A 19,990-nucleotide genomic window follows, 5' to 3' on the forward strand; every position below is an offset into this window, starting at 1 on the left:
AAAAAAATATTACAGTACCAATGATTTTTTGTATCTACATCTATACAGCATTTTCAAGCAGTATGGAAATTTCATGAAATAATTATGATTTATTAATTTACATAAAAATACTTTTTACAGTTAAAGAATAAATCTTAAATGGTAAAAAAAATAAGATTAAGAAGCTCCAGCTATTGAGAGTCATGGGAGTTTGTCTGCTCTTCAATAACTTGTTTTACTATTTCTGCCAGTTTTAGCCGATCCACTTTATCTGTGAATCCTCTGCCTGAAAGGAAAAGAAGAGGTAGTCAGCAGGTGCTGGGCACAAGGAGGAAAGTAATTACGGCTGGCATCGTACGCTGGCTGAACACAAAATACAGAGACACTTAGGACAACATTTGCAAGGCCACCAAACCAGTTAAGATCTCTAGTTCCATTAAAAAAAAAAAAAAGAGAACTTAAAAACTTAAATTAAAAATAAAAAGAAAAAAAATAAGGAAGAGACATGGCCAAGCCTTGTGAACCTGGCTGGTGCCACTGCCCTGGTTTGTCACGGAGCCATCAAACACTCCCAAAAGCAGCTGGCCTAGTTTAATTCCATTTCCTCTCTAAATTGAATAGAAGAGATGTTGTGCTGACATAGATAAGGGCAGCAGCCTCCAACAGAAAGAGGATAATAAACAGGTGGAAGGAAACCAGCTCGGATCAGCTAAAGCAGTTTCTGAAGTGATGATCCATCTGTGCTATTAAGTTCCCAAATGACTTGGTGCCTTTGAAAACTCTACCCTCAACCTCAAAGAGGAATTTTAAAGCAGAACTTCAAACCTCATTTCTAAAATAGCCATGTTGGAGAAGGGCTGAAACTGTGGAAACCTCAATCAGTGTGGCACATTCAAGTTTGTTTTCATTTCCATATAATAAGGTCCCTGCTCTCTCTCCTTCACCCCGCAGGAAAGAGGAGCTCCTCACCATTCCAGCTGAAGCTCTGAAGAGTGTCTCGCAGCAACTTACACTCCCGATTATATTTCCATGCCTCCTGCATCACTTCATTCAGCTTCTCATCTTCATTCTCTCCTGTTTAGGAGAACAAAGATGAGGAGGTTTGTCATTCTGCCTCTCAGCAACACTCAGAGCTTCAGTAAACAACACCACCTACAGTTACTCCCCCTTGCTTCATGCAAACTAAGAAGTTGGCTTGAAAGCAGACACTCCTGTCTCAAAGTTATTTCAACAGCTCCACATGTTACTGTTGGCACTAATTATTACACATGCACTAAAACTAGTGTCCACAGAAACAAGACAGATTAGGACGACAGGAGCTTTGTCTTCTTTTTGAAGAAGACAGCTCATCTATCCTTCTTCACTGCTAATCCAGACTGATCGTGAGGCACAGCACAAAGTCAGTGCCTTGCGTATTTACGAATGTAACTTTCTTAAAAGTGGCAACCTTTACCAGCCTGCGGTAGAATGCACTGAGCAATCACATCTCTGAGCTTTTCCAGAGCCACATTGGAATCGTTACTTCCATTCTCCGGGTCATGGATGTAAACACCATCCTTCGGCTTAGTGCTGCAGAAGAACAAGGAGGAAACAATTACAATTGGAATGCAACTCGAGTCCGTTACCCATTGCATAACTGTACCAGTACAGCTCTCTCACTGTCTGGAGAGCTGTGAAAGAGAGACAGATTTAGCATTAATTATTACAATGTGCTGCATTATGAGACCGCTTTAAATATGAAGAAAAATAAATATTAATTCAAATTAATTGAAGGATAATTCTAAAATATATTTTTCTATTTTTCAGACAGGTAACCCAAAGAGAGATTACTTGATTTTTTTTTTTTTTTGTGGTAACATAAATGTCAGATGTCAGGATCTGAAAAAAATCTTGGAATTCTTTTAATTCTTTCTCCCAGTTTGCCCTTCCCTACTCAACGTGTGCCTCATCTTCTCATAATGGATCTGTTCCACTGCCTGTATAATATAATAACACTACTCCATCTCCTTCCTGCCTGCACTGGCAGATCTTGAAAGAGGCACTGCATTATTCTAGTATCACTTGAATCCAACAATCCACTTCAGCATGAAGAGCGCGTAAACCAAATCAGAAATTTAGGAGCATGGTTACAATTGAATGAACCCGTAACACACTTTAAGCCACTCTCCAGGCATCACAGCTGCCGACATCTTGGTCTTTCAGAAAAAGCTTTAGAGAGTTACCCCAGCAATTTCCTTTTGCGCAGGATGGGGTTGTTGACGGAGTGAAGGGGTTTGAGACTGACTTTGAGGTCTTGGATCCTCATGTTCGCCAGTTGTTCTGCATGAGCCTGTTGTATCCCTGCAACCATCGCCTGGAATGAGAAGAGTTGTGCTTGATGTTTTAATTAGCTCCTTTGGGAATTAAAGGACAATATATGGACAATGTTAGCCATGGACAGAAAGAATAAAGAAAAAAAAAAAGCATCAAAATCCTATTCATTTATCCTATCCATTTCAGAGACGTGTAACAAAAATTAGGCTTGCATTACACAAGACACGTTTAGAACTGCCATCACTGACTGTAGGAAAATATACCCCGACCTCACAGAGGCTGAACAGGACGAAGAATCATCCCTATGTCTCATGTTCATACGCTTATGAGAGCTGACTGTACTCCTATTTGTGCAGCATTTAAAAAAAGCAAGGAGGGGTACTCATTTGCTTCTAATTCATGAGGTCATAGCTGTAGTCAGATATAAAACATGGGGAAAAAAGAGCAAAGACCTACAGAAGAGTCCGCAGTCATTTTTACTGCTGTACTCTGTTTTCCACTTGTTAGCACAGAGCTGCTCCTTACTGACAGTCCTGGAGCTTCTCCTCCTAGCACGAACCTCAAACCAAACAGTTTCCATTTTCTTACAAATATCTCTGGCTCTCATTAAAGCAGAAGGAAGCTCTTTGTCTGCAGAATGCTATGTGAAAGAAAACACTCAAACCACCCAGGAGCTATCCAGCTCCTCTGTGCAACATTCCTGATAAAACAAAACATTGTTTAGACCTTGTCCATCATCAGCTGGGCAGAGGGTAGGATGTTATCAAGTGCCTCGGTGGAGTTGAGCCAGGGATGGTCCAGCACACCTTCAATGGTCAGCCGTTCCTCAGGTTTGACCTTCAGCAGCCTGGGAGAGGAATCAGTCAGTCCGTAAAGCGGTCACTGTTGATTTACAGCACGCCGCTCTGTCTGGGATCAGAGCACTTAGCAATCTCTAAACATTAGAGAGACCAAAAAAGAAACCACTCCTAATAACTAAAACACGAAGCTGACCCCAAGGCAGTCTGACTTTCTGTCAGCCTCACCGCCCCTTGCTGCGGTTGATACTGTGATGCTCTCACAGCTCACTCAGCTGTATTCAGCAACTCAGCATAAAGACAGGCACGGAAGACCATTTTGGTAATACTGTGCTCAGCTGAACTCTGTATTAACATCCTCCCATGTGGGAAATTACCTTCCAGATAAACTGGAAACAACACGCTCTGCATGACAGTCTCTATGCATACCAAGGAGTCCGGGCAGGGCGAAGTAAGGCAAAGTTTCAAAGCTGGAAACCTGTTGTCTGAGTTAGCTGCTTTCACCAGGCAACCCCTTGGCTTTTTTCCTTTCTAAAAGCCTCAAGTAACAGATGCTTCGACAAGCTACAGCAACTCGAAATAAAAAGTGACATTATTCTGAAACCTCGGAAAAGCCCACTGAGTTAATTTTGACTGGAACGAGAACGTGGAAAGAGTTTTTGTGGATAACCTCACGTTCTCATGATAATCGTAACTCTTTAGTAAAAATAAGTAACATTTCACACAGAGCGCTGACAAGTTGTTCCAAGTGTCTAAATTAGAAACAGAATGACTTGATGAGTTTGTCGCGCTTTCCCAGACAATGCTCTAAATCAGCTTCCTGGCTGCAGAGCAGAATTGTTTAATGCACCAAGGAAGTGGAAATAACTTTTACAAAATGTCAGCAGGACCACAGGCTAGCTCATAAATTTCACTGGCAAAGCCACGCTGCCAAACAGGTCGTCGGTTCAGAATTAATCCAGGACCCAAGACACATGCATTCCTTCTGCATCGGCTTTCAAAGTCCTAATCCATTCTCAAGCGCTCCAACTTGTAAAGCTTGAGGTCAGAAATCAACTCGACACGCCTGAAAGGAAGCGGTCACTTGAATGCAAAACGTGACCTCCAAAAGCAAGGCTCCACTAGGATAGCTGCATACATAAATAACGTGGAAAACCCTCCAAAATTCTCAATGTATTCCTGCACTGCAAACTCCAATTCAGACTCCGGATGGAAAAGACAGGCGGGCAGGAAAAGGAGCCCTGACAGCATTATTCAGAGAATTAACTGAATACAAGTGACAACATTCCGCGAGCTGAGTTTCACGGCTACTTTAAAACACAATTACATCTTTTGACTGTTGACCTTGGTTTAAACAGGATTTTCACTGCAGCATAACCTGCAGTTTGTGTGTTGAAAGATTGTGGGCTCTCCTGCACTGCTATAAACAGGTCTCAGCACCCTTTCCAAACGGTGCTAAGTCCTTGGAGGCTTTACATTACACCAGAAAAGACAGCAACAGTTTTAAAATTGTTTAACGGATTGATTTTTTGTCTATTTATATTGCTTTTATCCTCCCAGTTCCTCTGGTGATGCAAACAAAGGCAGTAAGTCCCTCCTGCTTTAAAAAAAAAAAAGAAGTGAGGTCAGGACGTTGCTTTCAAACAGGATCACAACGTGTGAAACGTTTGCAATCGAGAGGCGTGTATTGCATGAAAAACAGCTCCCAGAAGCTTTTAGAATAAAATATCAGTGGAAAACCTCATCTCGTAGTCTGACACCTCGTGACAGATCTTCACCTCCCTTCCCATGCCTCCCTCTCGACTCCTTTTAGGCTATGTAGTGTGTGCACAGGCTTCTAAGGGACAGATCTACTGTACTCAGTTGTCTAGTTTCTATTAGGCCTTGATTTTAACAGGAGTTTAGACATTGCCGCAGGAGATGCCCACGTAGAGCTGGCAGACGTGCCAGCCAGCTGCCTATATTCTTCTGAGGCAAGGCAGCGTGCCCACTCCCTCCACAGACTACATGCACAGTACTCTAGCAACTTTAGACACGGGAAACATCAGAATTTGCACACAACAGTTAGGGAGAAAAGAAGAGAGGGGAAAAAAAAAATACCAAACTTCTTTCATGTTGAACACAGAAACTTTTTCAGCTGTATGTTCTGCAGATAGTTTACCCCGCCTTTGGAAAAATAATCCCTTTGTGACAATGCACTTTTATGTGATTTTCCAGTTTCTTAATACAAGCAAAGAGCAATACCACATTTTCCTCAAGCGACTCACTTTCGCACAATGTCTTTCGCCATCTCTGAGATCTGGCTCCACTCTTCCTCTGGAAATTCAAAACTCCCTGTCATGATCTTTTTCCGCATGTCCTTTGGGATTGTCCGACTGTGGTGTTTGGAGTAGAACGGAGGGTATCCACACAGCATCACGTAGATAATGACACCCAGGGACCACAAGTCACAGCTCTGAAAGCAAGGAAACGATCACTTTGGGGCGCAATTTGCAGCAAGCAGTGGTGTACCTACGTTAAAAGCTTTACACAATTCCCTACAAAAACAGGAGCACAGCTCAGCCTCCTCCTAAAGACCCATCCAAACACCTTTACAGACTTGCTCCTCCTCTCTCATAAAGTCAAAGTTACATCAGAAATAAATTTTACTAACTATTTTTCTCCCCATTAGCTACTTTATGTTTTATCCTTTCCTTTAAGAGAAACGTACCAGTTTGCTATTTCTACCTGGTAGTTTGTTTTAAAAGTGTATTTTAAAATATCTTTCTGGCAAATATGTAAGCACAAGATGCTGCCAAACCAACCTACTTCCAGCACCCAAGCTCTCTTGTTTACAGAACACACTCCTGTAACGCTCTGCTGTGCAGCAGTGAATTGCATGGAAACAGGCAGCGTGTCAGGCACAAACCAGCTGCGTGCTCACTGCGTCTCTTGGGGTATCTGAACCCTTGTCTCTGACCGTCAGAACGTGAATAAGAATGCTATGTAGTCTGAACCCTTGTCTCTGACCGTCAGAACGTGAATAAGAATGCTATGTAGTCTGAACCCTTGTCTCTGACCGTCAGAACGTGAATAAGAATGCTATGTAGTCTGAACCCTTGTCTCTGACCGTCAGAACGTGAACCAGGATACTAGACAGTCACTTTTTTAAGAATGTGTGACTGAAATACCAAACACCATCAAACAAATGAGCTGCCAGGAATACTTGTTCACAGCGGTCTGTAGTAAAAACTGTGGAGCTGAAGAAGCTCCAGAAGGTCCGGAGCTGCACAGCTGCCGACGCTGTGCTCCCAACTGCCCTCCACGCTCCCCTCACCTGCCCCGCACCAGCTACTGCCTGTGTGGTACAGAACAGGCCCAGCTGGGGGTGGATTCAGCCAAAAAGCACCTCAGAAAAGAAGCTGAAAGCCAGATCCATTCCCATCTGGCTCACCGTGTGTTCATGCAACACCAGCGTGACCGAAGGAGGGAAGAGGGCCGCAGCAGCCCGGACTTCGACTGCACCCCATCCTTCAGCTCTGTCATCACTTGGTTTTGGCACGGTGCAGGCTGGGGCTGGAAGGCCTTGCTCTGACCCTGCTCAAGCAGCCGCAGCATTTCTTTCCTGCCAACACCAGCATTTGTGCGGCCGATCTTTCCTCCTCTCCTGGCTTGGGTTCCAGCCCTATCAGTCCTCCAGGGGAACCCCCGCTGGCTTATGCCAGCGCAAGGAGGGGCAGGAACACGCAGCCAATTGCAAAGAGAGTCCTGAACTCCAGGCTCAGGTGATGGTGGAAAGCTGCCCAAGGGCAGATTTGGGGAGCTGAGGGGCTGGAGAGGTTCTGCGATGGGTTTACAGAGAAGATACTAATGTATCTTTAATGTACCTGTGTCATAGAGATCAAAACTTTATTGCTCCTGGTCATAACTGTGAAATTTGATGACAAAGTTTATTGTCTCAGGTGATAAACTGTGTCTATAAACTACATTTACAGCAGGCACACCTGTGGAGGGAAAAAAAAGCCAAAACAATATGCTTTAAAGACCTTGACATGTAGACTGTTTCATAGCTTACCTTGTTGTAAGTGTAAGGTGTCGGTGAGGTGGGGATAATACCGGATTTTTCTTTCTGATGTCGTCTTTGTGCCTCCAATACCTGTTGCAGTGAGAGAAAAAAAATTGCAAAATACACCTCATTTACAGATACCACAAACAACAACGCCTGTGCCAAAGATGTCATTTCCCACTGGTGGATTTATTCTGGCTACTGAAGATTCTACCAAACTCAAACTGTTCTAAGAAAGACAGAAACTTACTACATGGGGGAAAACTCCACCTCAAATATTTTGCTACTTTAGGTGAAGCCCCCGGTTGTGCCTGAATTAAAGCAATTGCTCTCACCTGTTTTGTCCAAGAAGTTCTAACACCTCCCTGCTTTGGAACTGGAATTTAAAGTGTGTTTGGCGGGTAACCCTAGCTCCAGAGATGTCCCTTTGTGCCTCCCCCATGAACAAATCAAGTCAAATTTACCCCTACCTGATCAAATCTGTGAGTTTCTACAAAAACCTACAGGTTAAATATACTTAGGAAAAATTTTATATGCTCTTGGTAGCTGACTTGGTTTTAAAAACCCTATCTGTAGTGCATATGCCCCTCACCACAAAGCTCCAGCTGAGGAAGCGTTCAGGGCACTCAGCTGTGGCTGCACGGTCTGATCTTTGCAGCTGCTCTTCCTAGTCATTAAGGCTGCCGACATGCTCAGTACCATAATTAAGTATTTATCTGCCGTTTTCTTATCTTTTCTTCAGGATTTCAACACAAAGCACAAAAGAAAATGTGGGTGAAGCAGCACTACAAAAACCAGCCTGTCTGTAACTATAAATTATGTCCTAATGCATGATGACAAGGGGGCCAAGTCAAAGGGTAACCCTCTGACACTGCCCCTCTTCTAAGCAATTGCCTTTACAGCACCTTATTGTCTCAGCACGGTCATTTTGAAGCTCATAACCTTGTATGAGCCTGAGCTAGAAGGAGGACTGTGAAGCAGGGAATTTTCCAAACCAATTCCTTTAACACTATGAAAAGCCAGTTTTTAAAATGCTGGAGTAATCTCACTGGTAGGAGTCAGGACTGGGAGAGTCGAGAGGCATCAGCAGGAAGCCAACACTAAGAACTCAGTCTGGGAAATCTGCCTCGTGATCTCATCACTGTAGCACTCAACCTTGAAAGGTGGCTCCTATACATCTACTCAAGATTCCTGCACCCAGAAGCCTTCAATAACACAGCAAAGGGTTTATAAATTACATTTTTTTGAAGATACAAGCAATAAAGATCATTATCCCCCTGTAACCTAGAACTGTAATCATTCATTACCTGAGGTGCTACGTAATATGGAGTGAACTGTGGTGTCATCAAGTCACCTTGGTCTACTTTGGCAAATCCAAAGTCACACAATTTAACAGGTGCATCCTAAAACAAGGAGAAGAGGTTTCAGCATAAAATCAGCTTTTCTACTACCTCCTTATGGCTTCCTACTCATCCTCCCTTTGCCACATGTATTCCTCTTTTATATTTATACCTTTATCATTCCACAAAGCAGCTAAAAGATGGTAAAATGATCTTGGCAACAATCATTTTTGTCTTCCTGGGTGCTCTGGGTCAAAGCGGCCCCCTCTCAGCTTTGGAGAGCACTCAGTGCATTGTAGGGAGGTCGCTGCGTATGCAGGGTGGTTATGAGCAAGAGAGGAAAGAAAGAGGCAGCACGGTAGCATGCTTCAGTCAAAGCACCTACGCTGCACGTGTAAAACATCCTGATGACACGAGGGGGAGAAGTAGGCAAAGAATTTTCTCCTCATCCCAGCAGGATTCTGTGCTGAGGTGGAGAACCCGACCCACACTGAACACCAGCGGCACTGTTCTCGGATCTGTACTTCAGGCAGATCAGAGTATGGAAAAGCACGAAGCCAAAGAAATCGTTCCTTCTTGTCACCAAAACATTGCATTAATGACGGCTTACATTTTTAAGCTATTCTGAAAATCAACATTGAGCCATTTTACAGAATTCAGCGGTACAAAAAGAATATCAAGTCTTAACCTTACCAAAGAGTTATCCTTGAAGAGGAGATTCTCAGGCTTGAGGTCTCTATGTGCAATGTTTAGTGAGTGGCAATGCTGCAAAGCCAAAGCTATCTGAAAAAGGGCACAATAAATCAACTACAATTGCAGAACTCCTGCTTCAGGAGACTTATTTTAGCTTGAAAAAGGACATTGCCGACACCGCTTAGGCCCCAACCTTTTTAATTCCACTTGGGTAGGATTCTCAGTGAAGACAACCCCGGCCATACAGAGCAATAGTGCAGGAGAGCGTGAGGACTGGGAAATGAAACCGACCGAGCTACTCAGTTTGCATTTCACTCAAAGCAAACGGAAAATAAAAGCTAAGTTATATTCAGCTTCCCAACCTCTTTAGTTTGACCGACTCAGGGCTTTGCCACAACCCCCAGAAGTGCAATGGATCACGACAGTGTCCCCTTATAAGCTGTGCCAGGCCTACAGGGCCACTAAATGTGCCTGCACGCTCTCCAGCGACAACATTCTGTTTACCAGTGAGTTCTTGCTCCAATATTTCTGCAAATACTTTATCGCGTTTGTCACTGACTTATGAGCCAACATTCAGGCAACGCTGTCCTTTAATTCTGGAAGGTAGTGCCTGCAGTTTATTCCTTTCACGTAGTACGACACAGAAATGCATTACTTGGTTCTTTGAAAGACAACTGCTTATGCTGCCATGGTTTAGAAGCCTGTAACCTAGTCGTGAAAGCTCTGCAGACCGTACATTTAAAAGTGCAATCAATTTTAAGAAAAACAAAGCATAAATACTTAAATAGCATTACTGAAAGAAAAGTGAGGCAGAGCCCCACGACCCTTATTTGGAGGTATTCCTGCTGGAGGATTGTACCCACACACAGCACCCTGGGCAAAGCGCTGAGCCCCTAAAACACTGCAAATTACTGTGACGGAAGAACTCCAGTGTTAACGCAGCTCAGGAACAAACTGAGAGCATGCTCTCAGGTAAAATTAGGTTGCCTCACAAGGTTTTAACTATTACTGGGTACAAGGAGCTAAGATCTGTAGTTGAAGACAGCCGTGAAGAATCACCAGGTAAAAGAATAAGGCTTTAATGCCTCTTCCAAAGTAGATTTGTATAAACAGTAATGCAAAGAGTTACTTGGCACATGAATACCTAAGCGCACACAAAATCAGCATTCAATTCAAATCTCATCTTTTTACATAGCTTTAAAAGATTTTTCCAACAGGTTAATCCTAGAAGCTGCCTTGCACTGCCAAAATCAAATCCCTCAAAAGACATGGCAATAAACCATCAAGAATTCGGTAATTCCTCCTAATTTCTTTGCTGGATGCAGCCAAAGAGGTAACAGCACAATTAGCATTTCATTAGAAAACTCAAAGCACAGGACAGAAAATTAAGATGAAATGATGGGGCCCTCCATTTTGCCTCAGTACCAAACATTATCTCCCCGGCTTAGGGGGAGGCAGGAGATCAGGATAGGGGTATGTTCATAAACAATCGTGTCAATTTACTTCAAATGCTGTGAGATCTCCTTGCAGGTTCTCTTTCCTTCATTCCCTGCAGTGACCACTGGAGTGGGAACAGGCCATTCACTGCCTCGTACCTGCAATAGAGTCTCTCACCTACAGTTTGTAAATCTTTTGTTAGGAACGTCACTACCACCTCTGCAAGAAGCACACGAAGGCAACTCGGGCCCTCGGTTCATGCTGGGGTGCCGATTCCTGTGCAGAAGGAAGGGCTCAGCCATTCTGACAGCAACATCTTTATGCCTTGTGGTTCCTTGCAGGAACAGGCTGCTCCTCTGCCGGGGCTCCCTGGAAAGGCCATCCCAGCACGCACCCACACCGCCTCTCCTGCAGCCTTCCCACCAACCCAGGCTCCCTGGCTGGCCCCCACAAGTCACCCAACAGCTGGGAGAGGGAACAAGCCCGCCTGGAACTGAGGCAAACTGACACTGAACCACCGCACTGAGTCCCCCAGAGGCCCTTCTGCCTGCTCTGGCAGCCTAAGGTACTCACAGCCAAGCCACAAACAGCCTATGGACACCCGGTAAATATCATAGAGCCTCTAAAAACACAGCATTCGAGAATGAGCTGCCTAAAGAAATGGAGAGGGAAGAAGGAAAGCAGAACGAAGAGCACAGAAAACATGAGCTACAGTTATAGGATCCTTTTGGGACCTGATGTGACAGGCAAAAAAACAACCCACAAAACCAAACACAGCACCCAGGTTCCAAACCACCAGCTCGGGGCACACGAGCGTTACTGCCTGCACTACCCCACCCGAGGGGCGAACGAAACACTCAGACCGTGGCGTGGCCAAGAGCCATTCCCAAACCGCAGCTCAGGAGCCTCGCGTTATCTGCTGAGAGCCTGCGGAGGATCGGAGGCAACGCTTTGAGAACAACAGCGAGGCAAACAGCAGGAAGATTGTGAGGGGAAAGAGTTCTCTTCGTTCTGCAGACCACGTTAGGAAAAGCAAAGCTAAGGACAGCAGAGACATCAGGGTCCCAACCCAGCGGAGCTAGCCCACACCTTCAGATTCTTTGCTTCTATTAAAACTCTGGCATTGTCAGGTTATAACAAAGCAGGCAATGATCGTTGGATCAGAACGGAGGATTATTTTAGCTTCCTTTTTCCCCACTCCCCCCGCCCCAGGAAATTGTTAAATACTTTAGCCATTACCATTCATGGATTTGCTTATACATGGATTATGACTTGCCTGCTTTGTTACTTGGCTTGCTTGCTTCTCAGTAAAGTGCCGGTGCTGGCTGATTCTGTGAAATAGCTCTCCCCCTTCCATCATCTCCATTACAATTAGGAGCCGAGCCCTGTTTAAAAGCATTTCATGTCGTTACATTAAAAATAATCAAAAAAAAATAAATAACATAATTGCTAAGCTAATAATGCACACTTCATATCTACTGATGCAGGCCAAAAGAGAGACATACACTTGCTGCTTCTACAGTCGTTCTAGCCATTTTGGGGCAGTAGTTTTGACTTTAACCACGCAAGCTGCAGGACTTCCTGGCTCCCAGCACGATCCGACTCACTGATGGTCAGCCAGGAGCCTGCAGCTTGCTCTCCGTGCTGGGCTCCCACCTCCAGCTGGAGCGGACACCGAGGACGTCTACGTGGATGCATTCAGACAGACGCAAGCTCCGCTCAGGCTTTCCACCGGTGAGGCAGTCCGGGCCTGGAAGCCATCTAGACACATCGGTGTGTCATCTGCCCTCAGACAATAACAGGGCAGGCAGCGTCTTGCATCAAACACGTTAAACAGCTTCCAAACCCAGGCTGGCTGAGAGCACAGCCTGCACCCGTCTGTGCTCATCCTCGCAGACGCACCAGCTCGCCTAGCTAGCTGCCTAGGTGCTACCCGTGCTCGTGGCAACTGAGAAGCAGGAGGTCGAGAGTAATCCTCGATGCTTTTGAGTCTGGACACTCTGCTGCACCTCCTGATTTCAATTTGCAGCTCTACTGCCATCGTTGTGAAGGACAGGGAATAGAAAGTGTGGCGATCCTCAAGAAACTAACTTCTAGTTCTCACCACACAGCAAAATCATCAGACTAAGACAAGTCCCAGGTCTTTATTTCTCCCAGCTATCCCCCCCTGCCTCAACTAACAACCAATATTAAGACTTTTTTTTTAACCCAAGCCATATTAATGTATGAAAAATCACGTGTCTGGTTCACGTTTTGCAATGTTTGTTTCAAGCAGGACAATGTATTAGGGTTTACAGGGCAGGACCTGGTATTTTTAGAAACAATTCTTCCTTTGTTCTGGTTTTAAAGGAAGACTGGCACTGTTTTCCTCTGTCTCACCATCATATAAAAGGATCTCCCTTAGGATTCCAGGTAGCAACAAAAGTTGCAGCTCCAATCCTGCTTTAACAGTGCTTTGAAAGCAGAAGGACCCTGAAAGGTTACAAACAACTCGATTCATGCTACTAAAGTAATATTGAAGCAGGACAGAAGCTGGAAGCTATTTTGTCCTCCAAGACAATGCAGGTATCACAGACTGAATCAATGGATGACCTAAGAAATGAGGATGTATTCAAAACCAGCACTGAAGGACGCAAATTCATTTAAATATGCAAAGGTTTGGGCATCGAGAGGGAAGGGTGGTGGTGGGTAATAAGCGTTGCGTAGCCTGAAGTACAAATATCATGTCTGGAAAGCTCCATAAATGTTCATTTTGGTTACACGGTGATCAGGGAAAAAGAAAAAAAAAAAAAGCAAACTCCACTATACCTTAGCCTAAACATGGAAAGCAAGCTGTGGGAGTGAATCACACCCTATGTAATCTTACCTTGGGCTGGATTCATGTGGGAACTGCACACTGTTAGCATAAACTTCAATAATTTGAACAATATTGGGATGTGTTGCACACATCATGTGCAGACGTACCTTGAAGAGAAGGGAAGAAACGTTACTGTAAGCAGCGGCGCGCCCGAGCGGCTCTGCCCCCCTCTGCCCAGCACTCAGGAGCCCACCTGTGGCTCTGCTGTGCTCAGCACCGCTCACGCGCAGTTTGAAACTGCCCTTCAGTTATTCGAAAAATAAGAAACACCCCCAAGGATTTATATGGGTGACCAGCTGCCATTACACTGCTCAGGCTAAGAAAGACATTTCAAGGTAGGACTAGCCTTAAAGCTGCAATAAAAATACGATTTAAACTGACAAGTATCTGGAAATTCATTAATAAAACCCGAAATTCCATAATCCAGCTGCTTTTAGGGCCAAGAGGACTAGTCTAGCACTCACGATACATGGAGCCTCATCTGTTCAGACTCGCTGAAGCAGGGACCTCAGGAATTCCACCCAATTTAAAGCCACCCGGACGGCCAGGTCAGGGCAAGGTCTGATGCTCCTCGTCTACCAACTTTTTTTCCCACGGGAATTTTAAATGAGAACTTGCTCCCTAACAGGAAGCGGAAATTGCTTCAAACTTTGAGGATAATAGTTACCATTTCTTCACTTCCATGACAACTTGAACCAACGCCTGGCATTCTGAACGGACTGACAGCTGACGCCTTGGCACGTCAGCCACAGAAAGTCACAAACAGCAGCGGGGAGCTTAGTTAGTTTCTCGCATTCAGCCAAACCCGTACAATTTAGAGCGCAACTTGAGGCACTCTTGACGATTCTTACGGTAATGGCATCCGAGAGCGATGTATGGAAACAGAATTTCTTCTAAACTATAGATATTACGTTGCGTGGGACATGGAGAACTCTAGCTTTAAAATGCAGCTCTGTAGGTTCTTTGTGTGCAAACACAGCTCACACCCATGGCAAATTCAGGGCCAGAAACCCGCCCCCCCGTGTCTCACCCACCACCTCGTGCTCCAGGGACCGAGCACAGCGAGCCTGGAGGACCAAAGGGGAGGAATCCTGCGCAGCGGGATCCGCAGAGCACAGGGTTTGGAACCGCTGCAGCCGTTCCCCGGAGGGAGAACCTCCGCGGCGCGTCAGAAGGCAGGCAGTACAACCGGGAACCGTACCTCATTTCTAGCTTTTGGACGATCGAGAAGGATTTTCAGTGCAAAGCGCTCCTGAGAGGATTTTTTCACGCAGACTCTGGTATTACAGCAATAAAATCATTCGGTCAGCAGGGGTGTTAACACTTCAAGCAATTGATCTGCAGTTATGAGCTTGCTCTGCGCACGGAAATTAACAGGAATACCCACGGTCTGCAACGTACGGGGCACCTGCCTCCACGTCCCAGCCTGAAAGCCTCGGCTTTCGGCCCGCCACGCACTCAGGCATGTTATGCCTGACACAAAGCTCTGTTTTGAGCAGCACAAAAAGAGAACTCAGAGCAACTGCGGGCGAGCTGAAGGCACCCCATCCACTCAACGTGTGGAGTCACTTTTGATGAAAAAAACCTCAAACCCCACAGTGGCAGCCTGAGCATCCCCGGTGGAGGATGTAGCCTGCAATAAACAAAGCGTTTCTGAGTGGAAATCCTCGTTTTGGCGGGGCCGCCAACTGCGCCGCACGCGTTTTTTCCCCTCTTTCCCCCATTTAACGCTAACAATTGAGCTGCGTCGGTGGGGAGGGCCCACGCGTTAACGGGCAGCGAGCAGCACCGAGAACAAAGGGGTATTTTCATAAAGATCACAGGCAGTGCAGCAGCAGAAAATGGATGAGGAGAGAGCAACTGCCTCGGCAGGAAGACGAATGGTGGCAGCAGACAATCGCCCTGCCGAGCGCCCAGACATTTGTTTCCCGGAGCTTGTGCACAAATCCCTGCTCCCAGAAGGCAGAGAGCTCGTCGAAAAGGGGAACGTGTTTTGTTTTACAGAAAGCACCTGGTGCCTGCCGTGGTTAGAAGCCCAGGGCGGGCAGGCTCGGTGCTGGGCGCGGAGCTGGTGGCACTACCTGCCTGGGCCTCGCGCGATGATCTGATAAACCAGCCGGTAAAAATAGCTGCAGCCCCGAGTGACGACACCGGGGCCGACCTTTGCACTGCCCTGGCAGGGGCGGCAGGAGGACAAAGGTGTCTGAGCAGCGCTTGCTGGCGCCGTCCTCTCGCAGCCGATTCCCGTGGCTGCCTCGCTTCAGGAGCACGGCAGCGAGACGGGAGCAAGCCGAATTCCTTCCTCGGCCATACCCAGTAAAAGCCAACGCCTCGCTCACACACCCACCGCGACCCGCGCGGAGTGCACGGACGTTTATTTGCTCAGAAGGAGCCTTCAGCACCATCACAGCACCCTGCTGTTGGCTTCTCTCCGGCTGAGAGCACGGAGAGACCTGCGGCGCCTTACCTAACGGGACCGCTGATCCCAGCTCCCAGCTTCTGCGTCCAGTTAATGTTGTACTCCTCTAAAATGGACGTTTCCTATGCGAGAAGGAGAAGAGGGAGGGAGAAGAGAATGAAAAAAAAAATAAATTACTGAGTCCCATCCAAAAAAAACCAGCTCAGCAGACCTGATTTGCAAGATAGCAGAGCGCAGAAAGAGCCCGGGTTTTGCTTCCCCAAGGGGAATTAAGCACAAGTGCAAATGCTCACAAAATAACGCGGTGTATCTCGGCACAGAACAGGCTCTGCGCTGCGGGGACTGCTCGCCCCAGCACTTTGAGGCAGGATTACTGAGAGCAGCAAATCTTGCAGCTTTAACACAGAAACATATAAAGGGCACTTTAAGAGTTGGGAAGGGGAAAACCAGCTTTCTGCCTATAAATGAGCAATCGCAAATTAATACCAAGGCCCGATCTCATCATTTTTACGTACTTTTGGGTCATACACTAAAAAGGCAAATCACTTTTCTGCTTTCTTCGGGTTTGCAAACCTTTGGCATCACCCTACTGCAAATGCAACGCCGCGTGACTAGTTTTGGCTTGCCTGATAAGGAACCGAGCTCCTGTTCGTAATCCTTTCGTCCAAATCCACGCGAACAGGGCTCGGCTTCGTTACGACACAGCCCGGGCGCTGCCACGCTCCAACACGTCCCCGCGGCGGCACGAACTGGAGTCACGGCGTAACACACGCCGCAAAACTCCATGTTCGTGCTTCTATCAGCGTTGCTACATGTGTCGAGAAGCAGCTTTCAGAAAGGTGCCTGCTAAATCCCGACAGGAGCGGGCGGTAACGAGAGCTGGCACCAGACGCAAAGGATAAAAAACGAAGTTGCCCGCCCGCAAAGCAACTTCCTGCAGGTCTGCGCTCCCCCTTTCCTTAGCTTTCCTTCCCAACCTGCAGCCCTTCGGAGGGAAGCTGATATTTAAGGCAGTACCTGAAGGGATTACAGAGGGTAAAGGCAGAGAGGAATGGGGAAATTCGTTTTTGATGCAGTCTGGAGTGGGCACTGCATAAATCGTAAGTGACCAGCGGGAGAGGTGGAAAGGAAGAAGTTAAGGTTTGCTTCTAACTGGAGATTTTTGGAAGGCTTTTAAAAGAAAGGGGAAGAAAAGGCAAAGTGGATCATACACGGTTTGTTGTTTCCAAGCAGAAGCACAAAGAAACTTTCTCTTATCAATTTAATTAACACAAATTTCACTGACTCGTGAGAGGCATGTAAGAGAAAAGCCTATTTAAGTTTCCCATTATTCAGACACAGAACTGAAGGCATTACAGTTCGAATAAAAGCAGTTTCAGAAAAACATTACTGAGCAGAGAAAGGCTTCTTCCAAACTGTCGAGTCCTTTCTCATGCACGTGTTTTCAAGCTCAGGCTCACTTAATTTTTGAAGACAGCCAGCCTGCTGAATGGGTGAAGCAATACTAAGTGCTCTGGAGAAACACCATCATTAAGCACTAACCAGTTAGGTTTTTATAGCAGGGCTTGGAAGTCTGCTGCTCCTGTTCCAAAACAGGAGAAGGGCTTTGAAACCACCTGCCCCACAGCTGTATCCACCTTTTCAGCTGCACAGGTTGGATTAAGAAGAGATCCCGTCCCCACACACAAACCCAACCTGGGCAAAACAGTTTCTGCGACGGCACAGAGACCGTTTTACCCATTTCAGCGAGGCAGAACAAAGACGATGGTCGGGAATTGGGAAGCGTGTGCTCCCTGAGTCAAATGACACAAGAATAAGACCGGGCAGTTCTCAGCTCCTGAGGGACAAGTTCGATTACCACAGATCCGTTAATTTTTAGTACAGGATAATTTATTTCCTCTTTCATATTCTGGGCATTCACCGTTGTTTTAAGTAAAAAGCCAACTTTTTTTTTTTTTCCCCTGCATTTTTATTAGGATTCCAATCCTCACTCAAAAGTAGCTTTAGAATTCGGCAGTAAAAACGAATGATCTGGTAATGAAGAGACACTATTCACCGATCCTAGGGACGTGAAATGCGCTATTTGAGAACTTTGCTGTTCACCAGTGTAGAGAATCGCTTACATCTCCTCCTCCCTCAGAGGCAAGAGCTCCAAACCTAGCATCAAGGCTGTACGTTGACACGAATCAGCATGGGTTCACAACACTCAAACTGCATGAAATATTTCAAATGTACGGATTAAAAGCTGCTCTCTGAAAACGTCAACGTTTATTTCATCTAGCAAGCCTAAACGCCTTGCCGTTTCCTTTAGGATGGGAACTTTACACCTCGGGTTGCATGCCAAGATCACCCCTCACGTTAATTTCCAGCGGGCAAAAGGAGTAAACTAATTTAAAATACATTCGATTCCAAAAAATGAATGGGAGCAAAAAGGGCTGAGCCCTTTTCAACAGCTCAACTCCTTCTCGTTCAGCTTAGGGCACCCAGCACAATGTCTCGAGCGTCCTCCCAGGCCGTCAGCGATCTGGGGCGCCGGCAACCCGAAAGCAGGCCAAGGCGCCTCCCCGCTTCCACTGAGTACCGAGGGAAAGTTGGAAATAAAGTATAATAATAACCAAATAATAACCAGGTATTTGCGAAGCAGAGAGCTCTGCGTTACGCCTGAAAGGGCTAAACTGCGTTCTGGACTCAGGCGACGCCTAAAACCCCAAAACACTTCCCAGGACCTGATCTCAATCCGGACCCCTCCGAACTGAGAGGGGCAGGCACAGGACCATGCCTGCGCACACGCAGCAGAGCCGGGTTTTTGGGTTGTTTATTTCTGCGCAGATAAAGGCGCAGCGGCAGGTGGCAGGGAAAGGAGGCAGACACCGATACGTGGGAAGTTTTTGTGTACGTCCTTTCGAAACCCACCTCGTCAGAGGAAGCGTTTATTGACTTTATTTGCGTTTACTGAGGCTCCTGGAGTCTGTGTGACAGCGAACGCTGAGCACAAGGCAAGGAGCCCCCGGAGAGCCTCCGGCGCCTCGCTTCCCTCTTATTTTACCTCAGAGCCGCCCTCAGCTCCCCCCGGGAAAGGGCCAGAACACCGGGAAGGCACCGGAGCCCCGGGGAAGCGCCGGGCTCCACGGGGGGCCTCACCCTAACCCCGGAACGCCCGGAGCCGCGGGGCCCAAACACGGGGAGCCCGCACCTCACGGCACCGGGGCTCAGCACCTCACGGCCCCGGGGCTCAGCACCTCACGGCCCCGGGCACCGGGACGCCGGCCCCGCTTCCCCCCCCCCCGCCCGGTGCCCGGTACCGAGCCGCAGGCCCAGCCGGGCCCCCCCCCGCCGCCTCCCCCGTACCTTGATCGTCCTGTCCATGTCGTGCTCCCCCGACATCCTCCCGCAGGGCCCAGGGGACGGGCACCGGCACCGGGGAACGGGCGGCGGAGGCGGCAGCGGGAGGCGGCGGCGAGGGCCCGGGGGCCGCGCTAGGCCACGGGCAGCCCCGGCCGAGCTCCGCAGCGCCTCATCCCCGGCCGGGCGGGCCGGGGGCCGGCAGCGCCGCAGGGAAGGCCGCGGGCGGGCCCAGCGCCGCCGCTCAGCCCCGGAGCCGCCGCCCGGGAGCCAGGCATCGCCGGCACCTCCGCCGGGCAGCCCCGCCTGGCGGCGCGGCCCGCCGAGCGGCTCTCTCCGCCGCCAAGGGCGGCGCTGAGGGAAGGCGCGAGGTCTCCGCTCGCCGCTCGTGGCCTCCTCGGAATTTTCCGGGGCGCCGCTGAGGCGGGAGAGGGGGGCGCAGGCGGGCGCTGCGGGCGGCTCTGGAAGCGCCGAGGGGCTGTGGAGGGCCCCGGGGGCCTGACTGGAGCTCGGTGCCAACTGATGACGTCACGCGAGGGGAAGGGCTGATGAACACCGGGGGCGGGGCCAAGGGCGCCGTGAGGCCACGCCCCCTGTAGCCGCTTCTCCCCCCTCCCCCCCCCCACTCAGACGCGAAGTCTCGCGAGAGCTGAGGTGGCGCCGCCCGCGGCTCTGAGGCGAAGCCCTGAGGGGCGGGGTCTGGCACCGCCCCGGGAGTGAAAAGCACAAATAAAAGTGAATAAATCAATAAATCGCACACACGGAATC

At 47.9% G+C, this 19,990-nt stretch overlaps 1 protein-coding gene across 2 annotated transcripts; it reads right to left on the minus strand.

The window, feature by feature from the left end:
• Positions 1–69: 69 nt before the first annotated feature.
• MAPKAPK5 (MAPK activated protein kinase 5) lies at positions 70–19,778 on the minus strand. 2 transcript variants are annotated; one of them, XM_083804227.1, is made up of 14 exons: positions 19,229–19,778; positions 15,929–16,002; positions 14,663–14,738; positions 13,471–13,568; positions 11,881–11,989; positions 9,168–9,257; positions 8,442–8,537; positions 7,144–7,224; positions 5,357–5,544; positions 3,019–3,139; positions 2,202–2,332; positions 1,427–1,548; positions 949–1,053; positions 70–265 (listed from the first exon to the last, which is right to left on the minus strand). In XM_083804227.1, exons 1-14 carry the CDS (start codon positions 19,262–19,264, stop codon positions 171–173), a joined length of 1,422 nt encoding a protein of 473 aa, XP_083660353.1. In that variant the 5' UTR covers positions 19,265–19,778; the 3' UTR covers positions 70–170. The 2 variants fall into 2 exon arrangements, with proteins under 2 accessions (XP_083660353.1, XP_083660354.1); XM_083804228.1 differs by having other exon boundaries at positions 1,433–1,548; positions 19,229–19,767.
• Positions 19,779–19,990: the final 212 nt, after the last annotated feature.

The sequence above is a fragment of the Anser anser genome (assembly GCF_964211835.1).
Source record: "Anser anser genome assembly, chromosome: 18".
NCBI classification, from domain to species: Eukaryota; Metazoa; Chordata; class Aves; order Anseriformes; family Anatidae; genus Anser; species Anser anser.